General features: G+C 40.4%; 2 protein-coding genes across 5 annotated transcripts in view; both read left to right on the plus strand.

Moving 5' to 3' along the window:
- Positions 1-6,038: 6,038 nt before the first annotated feature.
- The window catches only part of ZNF107 (zinc finger protein 107), a 44,329-nt gene continuing 32,162 nt past the window's right edge, over positions 6,039-18,205 (plus strand). Inside the window, exon 1 of one of the 4 annotated variants that reach the window (XM_063814240.1) lies at positions 6,039-6,334. Coding sequence is in view for 1 of the 4 variants with exons in the window: in XM_016958694.4 (XP_016814183.2) it covers positions 6,332-6,334 (3 nt within the window). In the remaining 3 variants the exon portion in view is untranslated. The remainder of the gene's footprint in view (positions 6,335-18,205) is intronic. The other 3 variants (XM_063814242.1, XM_063814241.1, XM_016958694.4) reach the window with 3 other exon arrangements.
- LOC134810429 (putative uncharacterized protein encoded by LINC00269) lies at positions 9,183-17,813 on the plus strand. Its single transcript, XM_063814260.1, has 3 exons — positions 9,183-13,317; positions 14,332-14,333; positions 17,451-17,813. Exons 1-3 carry the CDS (start codon positions 13,016-13,018, stop codon positions 17,525-17,527), a joined length of 381 nt encoding a protein of 126 aa, XP_063670330.1. The 5' UTR covers positions 9,183-13,015; the 3' UTR covers positions 17,528-17,813.

Genomic DNA, 18,205 nt, shown 5'->3' on the forward strand with positions numbered 1-18,205 from the left:
GGCTGGAGTGCAATGGTGTGATCTTGGCTCACTGCAACCTCTACCTCCCAGGTTCAAGTGATTCTTCTGCCTCAGCCTCCTGAATAGCTGGGATTACAGACGTGTGCCACTATACCCGGCTAATTTTGTATTTTTAGTAGAGATGGGGTTTCGGCATGTTGGCCAGGATGGTCTTGATCTTTTGACCACGTGATCCACCTACCTCAGCCTCCCAAAGTACTGGGAATACAGGCGTAAGCCACTGCACCCGGCCTAATTTATATTTTATGTAGATTATTTTATCTCTTCTATAATGATAATGGAATGCACAGCTTTTTAATAATAGAAGCTTTAAGAACTCAGGAATGAACAACTGGCTGTTGGCTGTCTAGGTTCTTCATGGGTCCACACTGAACATTAAATTTATGTCCTCTTAAGTACGAAGTTTGTGTCTCCAAATTAGGTGCATAGACAGATAAATGAGGGGTTCTTATAGGTGATTTGACTTGGACCACAGAGTTTATTCAAATGACATACTAAAAAATTTTAGCGCAGCTTCAGCAGACTTAAACATCCCTGCCTGACAGCTTTGAAGGGTGCAGCGGACCTCCCAGCTCAGCGTTTGAGCTCTGCTAAGAGTCAGACTGCCTCCTCATGTGGGTCCCTGACCCCCATGTATCCTGACTGGGAGACACCTCCCAGTAGGGGCTGACAGACACCTCATACAGGAGAGCTCTGGCTGGCATCTGGCAGTTGCCCCTCTGGGTGCTTCCAGAGGAAAGAACAGGCAGCAATCTTTGCTGTTCTGTAGCCTCCTCTAGCGATACCCAGGCAAACAGGGTCTGGAGTGGACCCTCCAGCAAACTCCAGTAGACCTGCAGCAGAGGGGCCTGACTGTTAGAAGGAAAACTAACAAACAGAAAGGACTAGCACGTCCACACAGAGACCCCATCCGAAGGTCACCAACATCAAAGACCAAAGGTAGATAAATCCACAAAGATGGGGAGAAACTAGCGTAAAAAGACTGAAAATTCCAAAAACCGTAACGCCTCTTCTCCTCCAAAGGATCACAACTCCTCACCAGCAGGGAACAAAACTGGACAGAGAATGAGTTTGGTGAATTGACAGAAGTAGGCTTCAAAAAGTGGGTAATAACAAACTCCTTTGAGCTAAAGGAGCATGTTCTAACCCAATGGAAGGAAGCTAAGAACCTTGAAAAAAGGTTAGCCAATTTGCTAACTAGAATAACCAGTTTAGAGAACATAAATGACCTGATGGAGCTGAAAAACACAGCACAAGAACTTCATGAAGCATACGCAAGTATCAATAGCCGAATCAATCAATGAGAAGAAAGGATATCAGAGATTGAAGTTCAACTTACTGAAATAGAGCAAGTAGACAAGATTAGAGAAAAAAGAATAAAAAAGGAATGAACAAAGCCTCTAAGAAATATGGGACTATGTGAAAACACCAAATCTACATTTGACTGGTGTACCTGAAAGCAACGGGGAGAATGGAACCAAGTTGGAAAACAGTTTTCAGGAGATTATCCAGAACTTCCTCAACCTAGCAAAATAGGCCAATATTCAAATTCAGGAAATACGGAAAACACCACAAAGATACTCCTCGAGAAGAGCAACCCGAAGACGCATAATCGTTAGATTCACCAAGGTTGAAATGAAGGAAAAAATGTTAAGGGCAGCCAGAGAGAAAGGTCGGGTTACCCACACAGGGAAGCCCATCAGACTAACAGTGGATCTCTCTGCAGAAACCCTACAAGCCAAAAGAGAATGGGGGTCAATATTCAACATTCTTAAAGAAAAGAATTTTCGACCCAGAATTTCATATCCAGCCAAACTAAGCTTCATAAGTGAAAGAGAAAGAAAATCCTTTACAGACAAACAAATGCTAAGAGATTTTGTCACCACCAGGCCTGCCTTACAAGAGCTCCTGAAGGAAGCACTAAATATGGAAAGGAACAACAGGCACCAGCCACTGCAAAAACATGCCAAATTGTAAAGACCATCGACACTATGAAGAAATTGCATCAACTAATGGGCAAAATAACCAGCTAGCATCATAATGACAGAATCAAATTCACATATAACAATATTAACCTTAAATGTGAATGGGCTAAATGCCCCAATTAAAAGACACAGACTGGCAAATTGGATAAAGAGTCAAGACCCATCAGTGTGCTGTATTCAGGAGGCCCATCTCACGTGCAAAGACACACGTAGGCTCAAAATAAAGGGATGGAGGAATATTTACCAAGCAAATGGAAAGCAAAAAAAAGCAGGAGTTGCAATCCTAATCTCTGATAAAACAGACTTGAAACCAATAAAGATCAAAAGAGACAAAGAAGGCCATTATGTAATGGTAAAGGGATCGATGCATCAAGAAGAGCTAACTATCCCAAATATAAATGCACCCAATACAGGAGCACCCAGATTCATAAAGCAAGTTCTTAGAGACCTACAAAGAGATTTAGACTTCCACACAATAATAGTGGGAGACTTTAACACCCCGCTGTCAATATTAGACAGGTCAACGAGACAGAAAATTAACAAGGATATTCAGGCCTTGAACTCAGCTCTGGACCAAGTGGACCTAAAAGACATCTACAGAACTCTCCACCCTAAACCAACAGAATATACATTCTTCTCAGCACCTCATTGCACTTATTCTAAAATTGACCACATTATTGGAAGTAAAGCACTCCTCAGCAAATACAAAAGAATGGAAATCACAACAAACAGTCTCTCAGACCACAGTGCAATCAAATTAGAACTCAGGATTAAGAAACTCACTCAAAACCGCTCAACTACATGGAAACTGAACAACCTGCTCCTAAATGACTACTGGGTAAATAACGAAATGAAGGCAGAAATAAAGATGTTCTTTGAAACCAGTGAGAACAAAGACACGATGTACCAGAATCTCTGGAACACATTTAAAGCAGTGTGTAGAGGGAAATTTATAGCACTAAATGCCCACAAGAGAAAGCAGGAAAGATCTAAAATCAACACCCTAACCTCAAAATTAAAAGTACTAGAGAAGCAAGAGCAAACAAATTCAAAAGCTAGCAGAAGACAAGAAATAATTAAGATCAGAGTAGAACTGAAGGAGATAGAGACACAAAAAACCCTTCAAAAAAATCAATGAATCCAGGAACTGGTGTTTTTGAAAAGATCAACAAAATCGATAGGCTGCTAGCCAGACTAATAAAGAAGAAAAGAGAGAAGAATCAAATAGTTGAAATAAAAAATGATAAAGGGGATATCACGACTGATCCCACAGAAATGCAAGGTGCCGGAACTACAGGCATGAGCCACCGTGCCTGGCCAAATTCTCACAATCTTTACCTAATTCAAACAATATAATTCTAACGTTATCAGAAATCTGTGCTCAACTCATCTGGGCCTTTTCCATCTTTTCATGAACCTCCTTGAATACACAGTACTCTAGGATTTTTCATGCTTTTAAAGTTTTTAGAAACTACATCAGAATTAAGCCATTAACTGTGGAAATGACTTTACATGGTTATAAAGAAACAAATTAAAAGAAATTGATTATATCTGTTGCCTACAATAATTTATCATAATAACCATAATTATGAATAAGAGCATATACTCAGATACATTAGAGTTTTAGAAATTTCATACAATTTTGACAAAAATATTAATAACATATTTATTAAAATATAAGTCGAAGGAGGTCAAATATATATATATAGTTTTAAGACAGAATCTCGCTCTGTCACCCAGGCTAGAGAGTAATGTCACAATCTCAGCTCACTGGAACCTCTGCCTCCTGGATTCAAGCGATTCTCCTGCCTCAGACTCCTGAGTTGCTGGGATTACAGGCACCCACCACCACGTCTGGCTTAATTTTTGTATTTTTAGTAGAGACAGGGTTTTGCCATGTTGGCAAGGCTGGTCTTGAATTCCTGACCTCAGGTGATCCATCTGCCTCAGCCTCCCAAAGTCCTGGGATTACAGGCATAAGCTACCACGCCTGGCAAACATTATTTTTATTTTGATAATGCTTCCATGTAAGTTAACTTTTTTTTTTTTCAGTCGAAGTTTTGCTCTTGTTGCCCAGGCTGGAGTGCAATGGAGCGATCTTGGCTCACTGCAACCTCTGCCTCCCAGGTTCAAGTCATTCTCCAGCCTCAGCCTCCTGAGTAGCTCAGATTACAGGCGCTCACCACCATGCCCAGCTAATTTTTGTATTTTTAGTAGAGACAGGGTTTCATCATGTTGGCCAGGATGGTCTCCATCTCTTGACCTGGTGATCTGCCCGCCTCCCCCTGCCTGTTTATCACTCTTTTGCATGCTGCATTGACACTCTATAGCATCCAAAAGTTTGGGGTGTAAAAAAAAGACACTTTTAAAGCAAAATTTGATGTTGGGAAGCCTGTCAAATATGTCATAGGGTTAAAACACTTCACTAAAATAGGACCACAGATCACCATAAAATAATAGTCATTTATTTATCCAAAGTGATAATTAAAAGATTTTAAAAACAAAATCATTTACTGTTTGATACAGGAGATTCAGTTTTCCAGTCAAAAAACCTGAGAAAGACAGCATGAGAAAAATTCTATCTCTTTTTTACTTTCTTTATTTTAAAATTTATTCAAAAGGTGGACAAAAATATTGTACTATGTCATATTGATATGTAAAATTTTTGTTCAAAAGAAAATCAACTTTTACTTTTGTATTACTGTATTATTAATACTAAAGCTAATTTTAATAAAACCTTATAAATAAATCCATCAAATGTGTCATTTTTGGCTACTGTAGATTTTCATAAATATTTTATAGTCTATTATAATAAATTTTTCAACTTTTTATATTATATTTTTGGTTTTTTCTTTTTTCAATTTGAAACAATCATTAAGTAATTTCAAACTAGATAAAATGTTTCTAACTTTCTTCATTAAAAGCATATTTTGCTTTTGTTTATACATTCTCTATGCAGAATTGTTTTTCATACATCTAGTAGTTTTAATTATATACATATTAATTACATTAATTCTTAACAACCTTAGGTTATTTTATTCCTGCTGCCCTCTGCTCTTTTTATGGCCACGGTCTGTTCCACCTCAGAACTGAAGAGAGATGTTGGTAGGGAGAGGCTCTTCCCTCACCTCTGGCAGAAAAGGAATGTTCAGGCCCTTCAAACCCCTGTTGTCAAAGCTGCACTTTAATGTGACAGCTATTGGCCATGTATGGCTACTGGGTGTCCGGAATGTGGCTGGTCAGAACTGCGATGTGCTAGAAAGGTAAAATACAGAGCTAAAGATTTAGTTCCAAAAATATACACACTTTATTAATAATTACATATTGCTCAGATATTAATATAATATTTTTGATATAGTGGGTTAATTAAATGGTTAGAATGAATTCCACCTGTTTCTTCTTCCTTCCTTTTTTTTTTTTTTTTTGAGACGGAGTCTCACTCCGTCGTCCAGGCTGGAGTGCAGTGGCACTATCTCGGTTCACTGCGAGCTCTGCCTCCTGGGTTCACACCATTCTCCTGCCTCAGCCTCCCGAGTAGCTGGGACTACAGGCGCCCGCCACCGCGCCGGGCTAATTTTTTGTATTTTTAGTAGAGACGGGATTTCACCGTGTTAGCCAGGATGGTCTCGATCTCCTGACCTCGTGATCCGCCCACCACGGCCTCCCAAAGTGCTGGGATTACAGGCGTGAGCCACCGCGCCTGGCCTTCTTCTTCCTTCTTGAAGTTTGACTGCTAGAAAATTTAGAATACACATGTGGCTCACGTTTTATTTCAGAGGATTGCCTCCTTTTTAAACTCTCAATCGGCCTGCTCAAAGGACCAGAATTCAGAAAAGGCATAAAATCTGGAATTTTAAAATAATCGTTATATTATTTTCATGTGTGAATAGCCACATAATATATTATTTATAAATGCATATGACTTTATATACAGGTTAAATGCAAATGCCTTCTGGGGTGGACCTGGCTCAACTCAGGGAGGAGCCCTGCCTGAAAAGGCTGCAGCTTAGGTTTCACTTTATCTTCTTCCAGCCCAGCGTCTGAGCACAGCTTCTGTCACTCAGGGCCTGAGGGAGCAGGGCAGCAAACGTTATCCAATCAGGACTGCTGGGCTAGGAACCGTCCAATCAGGCACGCAGCTGGAGCGGACAGGACGGCTTCCGGGATTTGGCGGGGCCTTTGTCTCTGGCTGCAGCCGGAGCTCCTGCTCTCCTCTTCACTGCTCAGTGTCCTCTGCTCCTAGAGGCCCAGCCTCTGTGTCCCTGTGACCTGCAGATATTGGGAGATCCACAGCTAAGACGCCGGGACTCCCTGGAAACCTAGAAATGGTGAGAGTGCTGGGTCCGACATCCCGAGAGAGGGGGAGGGGCTGGTTGGAACCGATCGGAAGTGGCTGTGGCTGGACTCGGGCCTCCAAAGTCCGCGGCCCCAAGTTCTCCTTGGCGCAGCTCGGCCCTCAGTCCCCCGCGGCCCCGAGTTCTCCTTGGCGCAGCTCGGTCCTCAGTCCCCTTCAGCCGTAAGATGGCGGCTGGGCTGATAGCCGGGACCCTGGGCGTCCTGTCTCCTCCCTGCGCAGTGACTGTGCCCTGGCCTGGAGCCCTCTCCGGGCGGCTTTGCACCCGCAGCGCGGCATCTCTCCCCGATTGTGCAGGGATGCCGGGAGGGTCATCAGGGGAGAATCCTGACTCGGGATGCGGGGTTCATGAATGGGAAAAGCTTTAGTCTGTGGGGTTCCTAGTCCATCTTTTTTCTCTTACAAATCTATGGAAGTCACCACAAAAATATTAAAGAATTTAATCAAAGAGTAATTGAAGAATTATAGAGCACCCAGCTGTGGTTTGTAGTTTATTTTCCATGGGAGGGGCTTGAAGAAAAGACTTTTATAAGGTGCATGATGAAGGAAAGCAAACTCAATAATTGGTTAGGTAGAGTTACGTAGTTTCTTAGTTTTAGATGAAGGTGGAAATTTTCTGGTCACGTAATCAGAGCTTAATTGGCAGTTCATGGTTGATTAAGTCTAAATTTTGTTTTCCCCAATGTAGTAATTTACAAAAAAAAGCATTTGAGTTAGATTTTTTAAAAAGTAAAAACGCTGGGACTAGAGCCACCTCAGTCTAATTGCCTGCCATTTAGTTATTTTCACACTCCACAGGGGACAGATTTTCCCCTGCAACTTTCACGTGTCTCAAGCAGGGTCTCAAGACTACTCCCTATTCCCCATTCTTTTAGCCTAACTGACTTTCAGTAAAATGCTAAATTTCCAGTTTCCTTTGACATTCCCAAATGCCAGCTTCCCCTCCCTAATTCACATTATCAACTATTTGTCCTTTAGTGTACATTTTAGATACTGTATTTTAATTAATCATTGTTGACAAATTATTGGGTGGCACTTTAAACAAATTGTTTGCTATTTGAAAATATTTCCAATGAGAAGAAAACAAAAAATAATCCCCTGACACTGTATTGTAAAAAAAAGTCTGTGCCTATTTTCCTTTTATCTTCCCTAGGCGCAGAGATCTTATCAGAATGTTTTTGGGTCAAGGTTTCCCTTTGGAAACTTTACAGGGTGATGTGTCCTCAGCCACCTTTCAGTTTTCTCCTGGTCTTGGGTTTCAGTACTGTCTGGGGGTAAATCAAGATATCAACTGTGGCTGTGTATGCTAGAATCTCTAGTAAATTTCAGCTCCTGGCCTGGAATGGAACTCTGGGTAGCTGGGAATGGGAGACATAGGACAATCTGAGGTTGGAGTGTAGCCTCTCAAGGGAGCAGGTGGATGCCCTGGGGCTGAGAGGAATCTCCTGGTATACCCTTCCTTTGGAAAGCTAACCCTTTGAGGCATTAAGATTGTGTTCACTCAACCCGACTTCCATTTCTCAGAGGTACATTGCTGGTCAGCCAATCAGATGCTGGTATTGAGAGGAAAACTCAGAAATAATTTCTGCCCCCTGGATTCTCTAAGATTTGCGAAAGAAAAAATAGTATTCCAGAAGACAAAAAAAAAAAAAAAAAAAATCAAACTTGACCCCAGTGAGATGGTACAAGAACTTGCAAAATGAAATGCACTTGGAGTAGTCACTGAGGCATAGGGCAGTGTCTACAGAGAGGGTGGTCATTGAGCACTTAAGTGAGCAGGATGGGGTAGGAGAATCTAGTGTTTGGGTGGCCTGACTTGACACGAGTCAGACACATCTGTTTTCTTTTTTATTATTATTATTATACTTTAAGTTTTAGGGTACATGTGCATAACGTGCAGGTTTGTTACATATGTACACATGTGCCATGTTGGTGTGCTGCACCCAGTAACTCGTCATTTAGCATTAGGTATATCTCCTAATGCTATCCCTCCCCCCTCCCCCCACCCCACAGCAGGCCCCAGTGTGTGATGTTCCCCTTCCTGTGTCCATGTGTTCTCATTGTTCAATTCCCACCTATAAGTGAGAACATGCGGTGTTTGGTTTTTTGTCCTTGCTGAGAATGATGGTTTCCAGCTTTATCCATGTCCCTGCAAAGGACATGAACTCATCAGACCCATCTGTTTTCTAATCAGCCCCGCCACTCCCTGGGTTTGTCACCTTGAAAAGATTTGTTCACTTATTTTGATTTCAGTTTTATAACTATAACTTGCATTTTATTAGTATGATTTAAAAGTTAAGAAAATATTTACAGAGCATAAAAGAGGTGAGTTTCAGAGAAAAATAATATCTAATCATATATTCCATTTATTAAGAATTCTCATTTACCTTTTTCTTTCCCAGACTTAGTTTAGGAATTTACTCAGGTGTGTTTTTTATGGCTGGGTGATGTCCAACGGTATTCCAAGGCTTAGTTTTTAGAGTGCTAGCAGGGAAACAAAAAGGAAAAAAACCTCTCTTCCATTTTGACTGTAGAAAATGAATACATTTTTACAAGAAAATGTGGTAGATAATTGATGAGTTACATAGATTTATGAAAGCATCAGTTCCTCTTTTTGCAGGGTACTTTTGTTACAGTGAATACCTCTGTTCTATATCCTATCATCTTGATTTGTGAGGATAACGCTAATTTTTTTTTTTTTTTTTTTTTTTTTTTGAGATGTTGCCCAGGCTGAAGGGCAGTGGTGCGATCTCGGCTCACTGAAACCTCTGCCTTCCGGGCTCAAGCAATTCTCCTGCCTCAACCTCCCAAGTAGCTGGGATTACAGGCATGCACCACCATGCCCAGGTAATTTTTGTAGTTTTATTAGACACGGGGTTTCACCATGTTGGGCAGGCTGGCCTTGAACTCCTGACCTCAAGTGATCCGCCCGCCTTGGTCTCCCAAGGGATTACAGGCATGAGCCACTGCACCCAGCTGGTTAATGCTAAATTTTATGAGATGAAAGTTGGTACCTCCTAGAAGTATGACTTCTTGATTACTAATCCCATATGACTAATTGATTACTACCTAATTTTTAATGAAAATAATAGAATAATACATTTATCATCTGAAAGAAATAAATACTTTGCATTTCTTACTGAGGTATGAAATGTAAGCACCTTAAAATTTCCTTCCCTTGGTTGGGTGCAGTGGCTCACGCCTGTAATCCCAGCACTTTGGGAGGCTGAGGCAGGCGGATCACCTGAGGTCAAGAGTTCAAGACCAGCCTGGCCAACATGGTGAAGCCCCGTCTCTACTGAAAAATTAGCCAGGTGTGGGTGACAGGCACCTGTAGTCTTAGCTACTCGGTAGGCTGAGGCAGGAGAATCGCTTGAATCTGGGAGGCAGAGGTTGCAGTGAGCCAAGAGTGTACCACTGCACTCCAGGCTGGGCAACAGAGCGAGACTCTGTCTCAAAAAAAAAGAAAAAAAAAATTTCCTTCCCATATATAAATACTGTGCATAATTTTGCCAAATTTTTAAAGCAGTTTCAAAACCCAAGTGAATAACCTTGACATGGAAATTAAAGTTTGTGCCCAGTGATTCCAAGCTAAGGCTAATATTGAGCCTGCAAAGGGAAGGGAGGTTATTAAAGGCCCAGTTAGTTCTTTCTTGGAAGCCTCCCCTGCTCACCCCAGCCATGGAAGAAGCCTTTATTCTGAGAGAAGCTACAGAGCCCTGGACGTCGGGGGACCCACAGGCAGATGCAGTTAACGTTAAGATGGAAGGGGAATGAGAGAGTCTTACTAAAGATGAAGTTGTTATCGTTTTGAGGCAGTATTTTACTTTTTGTAAAAACAGAATGAGGTTTCTGTAAAAAAAATTCTGAATTTTAAAGGAGTATTGCAACAGAAGGAAATACCAACTAAAAGATCTTTGAGAATTGCAAAGTTTAAGGCAGACAAAGACTTTTTTTTTTAGGGAGGAGCAAAGAAGTTTAGAAAGAAGGTCACAGGGGAATGGCAAATGGAGGGTGAAAAAAATCAAATACTAGATTAGAACACTTTTATCCTGAAGTCATCAAGTCTTTAGGAGGGACAAAAAATGGGGTTGTATGTTGGCTCAGACTGAGGGTACTTCAAAGTTCAGGAGCCTGTGGAAAGGAGATAAACTTAAGTGAAGTTTGATTAAGAAGAACTTTCTTTTGGCCACTGAAGAAAAATTCAGCTAATTTTTTAATATGAAAAAGAAAATATGCAGAGTGAGTGTTTGGTTATTAAACAGTTAAGAAAAAGAGTACCATCTAAGTCATAATGGGAAGGGTGTTTCTTTTCATAAACTGTTCCTGGAGAACACGAAGGATGGGGACTTTTATTAATCACAGCTATTTACCAGGATTATCTATGTGCTTCATCTTTCCCCATCTCTTTTCTTTGTCCTATACATTTTTTCCGTTTGAATTTTCCTGGGTTGTATCTTGTATAGTAAACTGGTCGACATAACCACAGTGTTTTGCAGAGTTCTGTGAGTAGCTTTATCAAATTATTGAACTTGAAGGAGTTATGGGAATTCTAAATTTTCAAACAGTAGTTTAGAAGCACAGATGGGCCCATATGGTTTTTGACTGGCATCTGCAGTGAGGACAGTGTTGTGGGACTGAGCCCTGAATCAGGGTCTGCTGACTCTGGGGTCAGAATTCAAATGTTAAACAATGTGTTAGTTTTGGAGAATTGCTTGGTGTTAAGCAAACTTTACAGATTTGGTGCCAAAAGAAAGATATCACAGAGGCCTGGCCTGGAGTGGAACTCTGGGTGTCTGGGAATGCGACGCTCTACTCTCCTGTACACAGACTGTCACACTGCCCATTGTCCTGTGATTCCAGGTCTCCTTCCATGGTGAGAGAGGACTGAAAACTTAGAGGAAAGGAGGTCTGATTATAGACCCCCTTTTCTCGCAGCTGCCATCCCAGAATTTCCACCCACTCACAAACATACCCATTATACATTGATGTGTCCACACCCCTCCCAGGACTAGGCACCTCCCTTAGGAATTTCACTACAGCATTTTTTTATTCTAGTGTTTTTTGCCAAAAACCCACCAAAGTGTCTACAAGTCTCCTGACATATTCCTATTCCCAGACACTGAATCTGCAGCAGCAGCCTGCTCTCTCCACCAACCAAGGATTCTGGACCACCTGTTCATAATCTCATCTGCCTGCATGGACGCAAATAAATCAGAGGACAGCCCCATCTGGGCCACTATCTGTAGCACAGACCATTCCTCCCACCTACATGGCATTCTCCCCCACCCATGGATTTTTTTCCTTTTAACTTTTATTTCTGTTTTGGGGTACACGTGCAGTTTGTTATATAGGTAAAATTGTGTCGGTGGTTTCGTGTGCAGATTATTTTATCGCTGAGATAGTAAACATAGCACCAAACAAGTATTTTTTTGATCCTTTTTGTTCTTTTTTTGTTTGTTTGTTTGTTTTTGTTTTGAGGCAGAGTCTCGCTCTGTTGCCCAGGCTGGAGTGCAGCGGCGCGATCTCTGCTCACTGCAAGCTCCGCCTCCCCGGTTCAGGCCATTCTCCTGCCTCAGCCTCCCGAGTAGCTGGGACTACAGGTGCCCGCCACCAAGCCCAGCTAAATTTTTTTTTGTATTTTTTAGTAGAGATGGGGTTTCACCGTGTTAACCAGGATGGTCTCGATTTCCTGACCTTGTGATCCACCCGCCTCGGCCTCCCAAAGTGCTGGGATTACAGGAGTGAGCCACCGCGCCCGGCTGGCGACCCTTTTTGTTCTTTCACCTTCCACCCTCAGCTAAGCCTCTGTTGTTCCCCTCTTTGTGTCCACGTGTTCTTATTATTTAGCTCTTATACATGAGAAAATATATTTGGTTTTCTATTCTGCATTAGTTTTCTATGGCTAATGGTCTCCAGCTTTATCCATGTTGCTGCAAAGGACGTGCTCTTGTTCTTTTTTATGGCCACATGGTATTCCATGATGTTTATGTATCATATTTTGTTTGTATTAAATATTTTGTTTTATTTTATTTTTATTATAATTATTTTTGGAGACAGGGTCTCATCTTGTCGCACAGGCTGAAGTGCAGTGGTGTGATCTTGGCTCACTGCAGCCTCAACCTCCCTGGCTCAAGCAATCCTCCTACCTAAGCCCTCCAAGTAGCTGGAACTACAGATGTGTATCATTATGCCCGGCTAATTTTTCTTTTTGTATTTTTTGTAAAGACGTGGTTCTTCCACATTGCTCAGTCTGGTTTTGAACTTTTGAGTTCCGCAAATCTGCATGCCTCAGCTTACGAAAGTGCTGTGGTTACAGGTGTGAGCCACCATGCCCTACCATACCATATTTTCTTTATCCAGTCTACCATCGATAGGTATTTGGTTGATTCCATATCTTTGCTATGTGAATAGTGCTGCAGTGAACATGCATGTGCATGTGTCTCTGTGATAGAATAATTTATATTTCTTTGGGTATAAACCCAATTATGAGGTGTCTGGGTCAAATGGTAATTCTGTTTCTAGTTCTGTGAGGAATCACCACACTGCTTTTCACAATGGTTGAACTAATTTACACTCCCACAGGCAGTGTACAAGCATTCCCTTTTCCCTTCAACCTTGCCAGCATCTGTTATTAACAGCCATTCTGACTGGTATGAGATGGTATCTCATTGTAGTTTTTCTCTGCATTTCTCTAATGATTAGTGATGAGCATTTATTTATTTATTTATTTATTTATTTGAGATGGAGTCACACTCTGTCGCCCAGGCTGGAGTGCAGTGGCACGATCTTGGCTCACTGCAACCTCTCCCGCCTGAGTTCAAGCGATTCTTCTGCCTCAGCCTCCCAAGTAGCTGGGATTACAGGTGCCTGCCACCGTGCCTGGCTAATTTTTGTATTTTTAGTAGAGATGGGGTTTCACCATCTTGGTCAGGCTGGTCTCAAACTCCTGACCTCGTGATCCACCCGCCTTGGCCTCCCAAAGTGCTGGGATTATAGGCATGAGCCACCGCGCCTGACAGAGCATTTTTAAAATTTACTTTTTAGCCACATGTATGTCTTCTTTTGAAAAGCATCTGTTCATGTTTTTTGCCTACTTTTTAATAAGGTTGTTTGTGTTTTTCTTACAAATTTGTTTGTTTCTTATGGATGCTGGATATTAGACCTTTGTCAGAAGCATAGTTTGCAAATATTTTATTTTATTCTGTAGTTTGTCTGTTGATAGTTTCCATTGCTGTGAAATAGCTAGTTTAATTACATCCTATTTGTCAGTTTTAGCTTTTGTTGCAATTGCTTTTGGCATCTTCATCATGAAATCTCTGTCAGTTTCTATGTTAGAATGGTATTTCCTAGGTTAGTCTTCCAGGGTATTTTATAATTTTAAGTTTAACATTTAAATCTGTAACTCATGTTGAGTGATTTTTATATATGGTGTAGGAAAGGTATCCACTTTCAATGTTCTACATAGTGTTAGCTAGTTATTCTAGCATCGTTTATTAAATACGGAATTCTTCCCGCATTCCTCATGTCAGCTTTGTGAGAAGACCAAATGGCTGTAGGTGTGTGGCATTATTTCTGGGCTCTATTGTGTTGCACTGGTCTATTGGTCTGTTTTTTGTTGTTGTTGTTGTTGTTGTTTTTTATTTATTTATTTTTTACCACTACCATGCTTCTTTGGTTACTGTAGCCCTGAAGTATAGTTTGAATTCAGGTAATGCAGTGCCGCCAGCTTTATTCTTTTTGCTTGGAATTGCCTTGGCTATTTGAGCTCTTTGTTGTTCCATATGAATTTTAAAATAGGTGGTTTTTTTTTTTAAGCTCTGCTAAGAATGTTTTTGGGAGTTTGATGGGAATAATATTAGATCTGTACATTTCTTTGGGCAGTATGGCCATTTTAATAATTTTGATCTTTTCTATCCAAGAGCATAAAATGATTTTCCATTTATTTGTGTCATATCTAACTTCTTTAAGCAGTGTTTTGTAATTGTTGTTGTAGAGATCTTTCACTTTCCTGGTTAGCTGTATTCCTAAATATTCTTTTTGTAGCAATTGTGAATGAGATTGTGTTTTTGATTTGGTTTTCATCTTGGATGTTGTTGATGTAGAGGGATGCTACTGATTTTTGTGCATTTATTTTGTATTCTGAAATTTTGCTTCAGTTATTTTTCAGTTTAAAGAGCTTTTCTGTGAGGACTATAGGCTTTTCTAGATATGTTGTCTGCAAACAGGGATAGTTTCACTTGTTTGCTTACTATTTGGATGCCTTTTATTTTTGTCGCTTGCCTGATTGCTCTAGTGAGGACTACCAATTCTATGTTGAATAGGAGTGGTGAGAGAAAGCATCCTAGTCTTGTGCCAGTTTTCATGGAGAAATGCTTCTAGCTTTGTCCATTCCATATGTTGGTTGTGGATTCCTCATAGATAACTCATTATTTTGAAGTATGTAGCTTCAGTGCCTACTTTGTTGAGGGCCTTTAATTATTTTAATGCGAAGGATGTTGAATTTTATTGAAAGCTTCTTCTGCATCTATTGCGATAATCTTGTGGTTTTTGTCTGTATTTCTGTTTATGTGATGAATCACATTTATTGATTTGTGTATGTTGAACCAACCTTATATGCCAGGGATAAAGTCTACTTGATCATAGTGGATTAGCTTTTATGATGTGCTGCTGGATTCAATTTGCCGGTATTTTGCTGATGATTTTTGCATAAATGGTCATCAAGGATATTGACCTGAAGTTTTCTTTTTTTGTTATATCTCTGTCAGGTTTTGGTATCATATGATACTGTTCTTATATAATGAGTTGGGAAGAGTGCCTTCTCAATTTTTTGGAATAGTTTTAGAAGAAATGGTACCAGCTCTTCTTTGTACATCTGGTAAAATTCAGCTGTAAATCTCTCTGGTCCTGAGCCTTTTTTGGTTGCTTGGCTATTTATTAGTAATTTAGTTTTGGAGCTTGTTATTGGTCTATTCAGGGATTCAATTTCTTTTTCTGCTCAGTCTTGGGAGGATGTATTTGTTCAGGAATTTATCCATTTCTTTTAGATTTTCTAGTTTGTGTGCATAGAGGTGTTCATAGCAGACTTCAACAGTTATTTGTGTTTTTGTGGGGTCAGTGGTAATGCTTCTTTTGTCATTTCTAATTGTGTTTATTTGGATCTTGTCTTTGTCATGAATCTAACTAGTGGTTTATTTAACTTATTAATTTTTTCAAAGATTTAACTCCTAGGTTTCTTGATCTTTTGTATAGTTTTTCATGTCTAAATTTCCTTTGGTACAGATGTGATTTTGGTTATTTCTTGCCTTCTGCTAGTTTAGAAGTTGGTTTCCTCTTGCTGCTCTCATGCTTTTATTTATAATGTTAGTTTGTTAAATTGAGATCTTTTTAACTTTTTAATGTGAACATTTGGTGCTATAAATTTCCCTCTTAACACTGTGTCAGCTGTGTTGCAGTACTTTGTTCTCATTTGTTCCAAAGAATTTCTTGATTTCTCCCTTAATTTTATTATTTACTAAAAAGTCATTCAGGTGCAGGTGTTTGTTTGTTTTGTGAGACAGAGTCTCACTCTGTCACCCAGTCTGGAGTGCAGTGGCACAATCTCGGCTCACCGCAACCTCTGCCTCCCGGGCCCAAGTGATTCTGTGCCTCAGCCTCCCGAGTAGCTGGGATTACAGGCATGCACCACCACGCCCGGCTAATTTTTGTATATTTAATAGAGGCAGGGTTTCACCATGTTGGTCAGGCTGGTCTCAAACTCCTGACCTCAAGTGATCTGCCTGCCTCTTCCTCCCAAAGTGCTGGGACTACAGGCATGAGCCACCATGCCCAGCCCAGGTTTTTTAATTTGTATGTAATTGTATGTTTCAAGTGGTTTTCTTTGTATTCAATTATATTTTTATCAGGCTATGATCTAAGTTTGTGGTTGGTATAATTTTGGGATGTTTGAATTTGCTGAGAATTGTTTTATTTCTGATTGTGGTCAGTTTTACAGTATGTGCCATATGGTGATGAGAAAAACGTATATTATGTAGTTTGTAGATGAAGAGTTCTGTAGCTGTCTATTAGGACTATTTGGTCAAGTGTTACATTTAGGTCCTGATATCTTTGTTAATTTTTTGCCTCAGTGATTTATTAGTGTCTGTGGGGTGTTGTAGTCTCCCACTATTATTGTGTCAGAATCTAAGTCTCTTTATAAATCTCTAAGAAATTGCTTTATTCATGTGCACCTGTGAAAGCAAATTAAATCTTGGGACTCCAAACTCATTAAGCCAAAGAGAGAAGTTAATCTGAGAACTGGGTCACACAAACCTGCCTTTCCCTTTTGGTTCCTAAATAAGATGGTTAAAAGATGAAAAGCTGCATACCTCCCCCCATATGTGTCCACAATAAAATTCCTAGTGAGCTGCAGATCTTTACCCCAAGGTGTTTCTGTTAAAATTTTATCATAGAAATGTAAATTGATAGTTTATAGGTTCAGTCACTCCCCTTTCCATCAGACACAGATGCCTATCTGTTCCTCTGCCCCATTTTGTCTATGTTATCTTATGTAAAAATTCAGGTTCCCTGCATTTTTCTTCTGCCCTATTTGTCTGTGTCATCTTATGTTAAAAAAAATGCAGATTCACTGAGCCAGACAAAGGCATGAATGACTGTATTTTTCTATCCTCTTCTTACATGAAAATTGTATACTTACCAACATCCCACCCTTTTCCTTTTAAATATGAAGTCCTCAAAATGATCTTGGAAGAAAGACATAGACTTGTCTCCAGGGCACACATCCTTAACTTTGGCAAAAAACCTCCTAAAATGATTGAGATTTGTCTTGTCATTTTTCTTGATTAACATACCCATGGATTTTTTTTTTTTTTGAGATGGAGTTTCACTCTTGTTGCCCAGGCTGGAGTGCAGTGGCATGATTTTGGCTCACTGCAACCTCCGTCTCCCAGGTTCAAGCCATTCACCTGCCTCAGCTTCCCAAGTAGCTGGGATTACAGGCATGCATCACCATGCCTGGCAAATTTTTGTATTTTTAGTAGAGACGGGGTTTTGCCATGTTGGTCAGGCTGGTCTCGAACTCATGACCTTAGGTGATCCACCTGCCTTGGCCTCTCAAAGTGCTGGGATTACAGGCATGAGCCACCGCACCTCGCCGGATTTTTTTTAATAACACCTTTCTCTCTTCTATTTTTTTTTCTGATAACATTCTTTCAGTTGCATACAGTGTGCAAAATTAAGATGTCCAAGAGTTCGGCTAGGTGTGGTGGCTCACGCCTGTAATCCCAGCACTTTGGGAGGCCGAGGCGGGCAGATCATGAGATCAGGAGATCGAGACCATCCTGGCTAACACGGTGAAACCCTGTCTCTACTAAAAATACAAAAAATTAGACGGGCGTGGTAGTGGGTGCCTATAGACCCAGCTACTTGGGAGGCTGAGGCAGGAGAATGGTGTGAACCCGCGAGGCAGGGCTTGCAGTGAGCCAAGATCAAGCCACTGCACTCCAGCCTGGGCGACAGAGCGAGACTCTGTCTCAAAAAAAAAAAAAAAAAAAAAAAAGGATGTCCAGGAGTTCAAAAACATGTCCAGAGACCTGTCTGTTGTAGGAGAAAATAAAAATTAGAAATAAGAGGCTTTATTCTCCTATGTGAAAAATAAGGGAGGATATTTTGCTAATCTCTTTTTTCTTAACGGATTTAAATTATACGTAGATTTTTGTCTTTGTTGTTTTGAACGATACATAAATTATATTAATAGCTAAATAAATTTTTGGTCATTGTTCTTGATTTGGGATTGTCTTTATCTGAGACCTCAGGTTTATTGCTTTGTTTTTGCTTTGGCAAATTT

Source organism: Pan troglodytes, chromosome 6, assembly GCF_028858775.2.
Source record: "Pan troglodytes isolate AG18354 chromosome 6, NHGRI_mPanTro3-v2.0_pri, whole genome shotgun sequence".
Lineage (NCBI taxonomy): Eukaryota > Metazoa > Chordata > Mammalia > Primates > Hominidae > Pan > Pan troglodytes.

Excerpts from the sequence above, each read along its gene's own strand:
- LOC134810429 (XM_063814260.1), top strand. The coding sequence starts at position 13,016 with ATGAGATGGTATCTCATTGTAGTTTTTCTCTGCATTTCTCTAATGATT.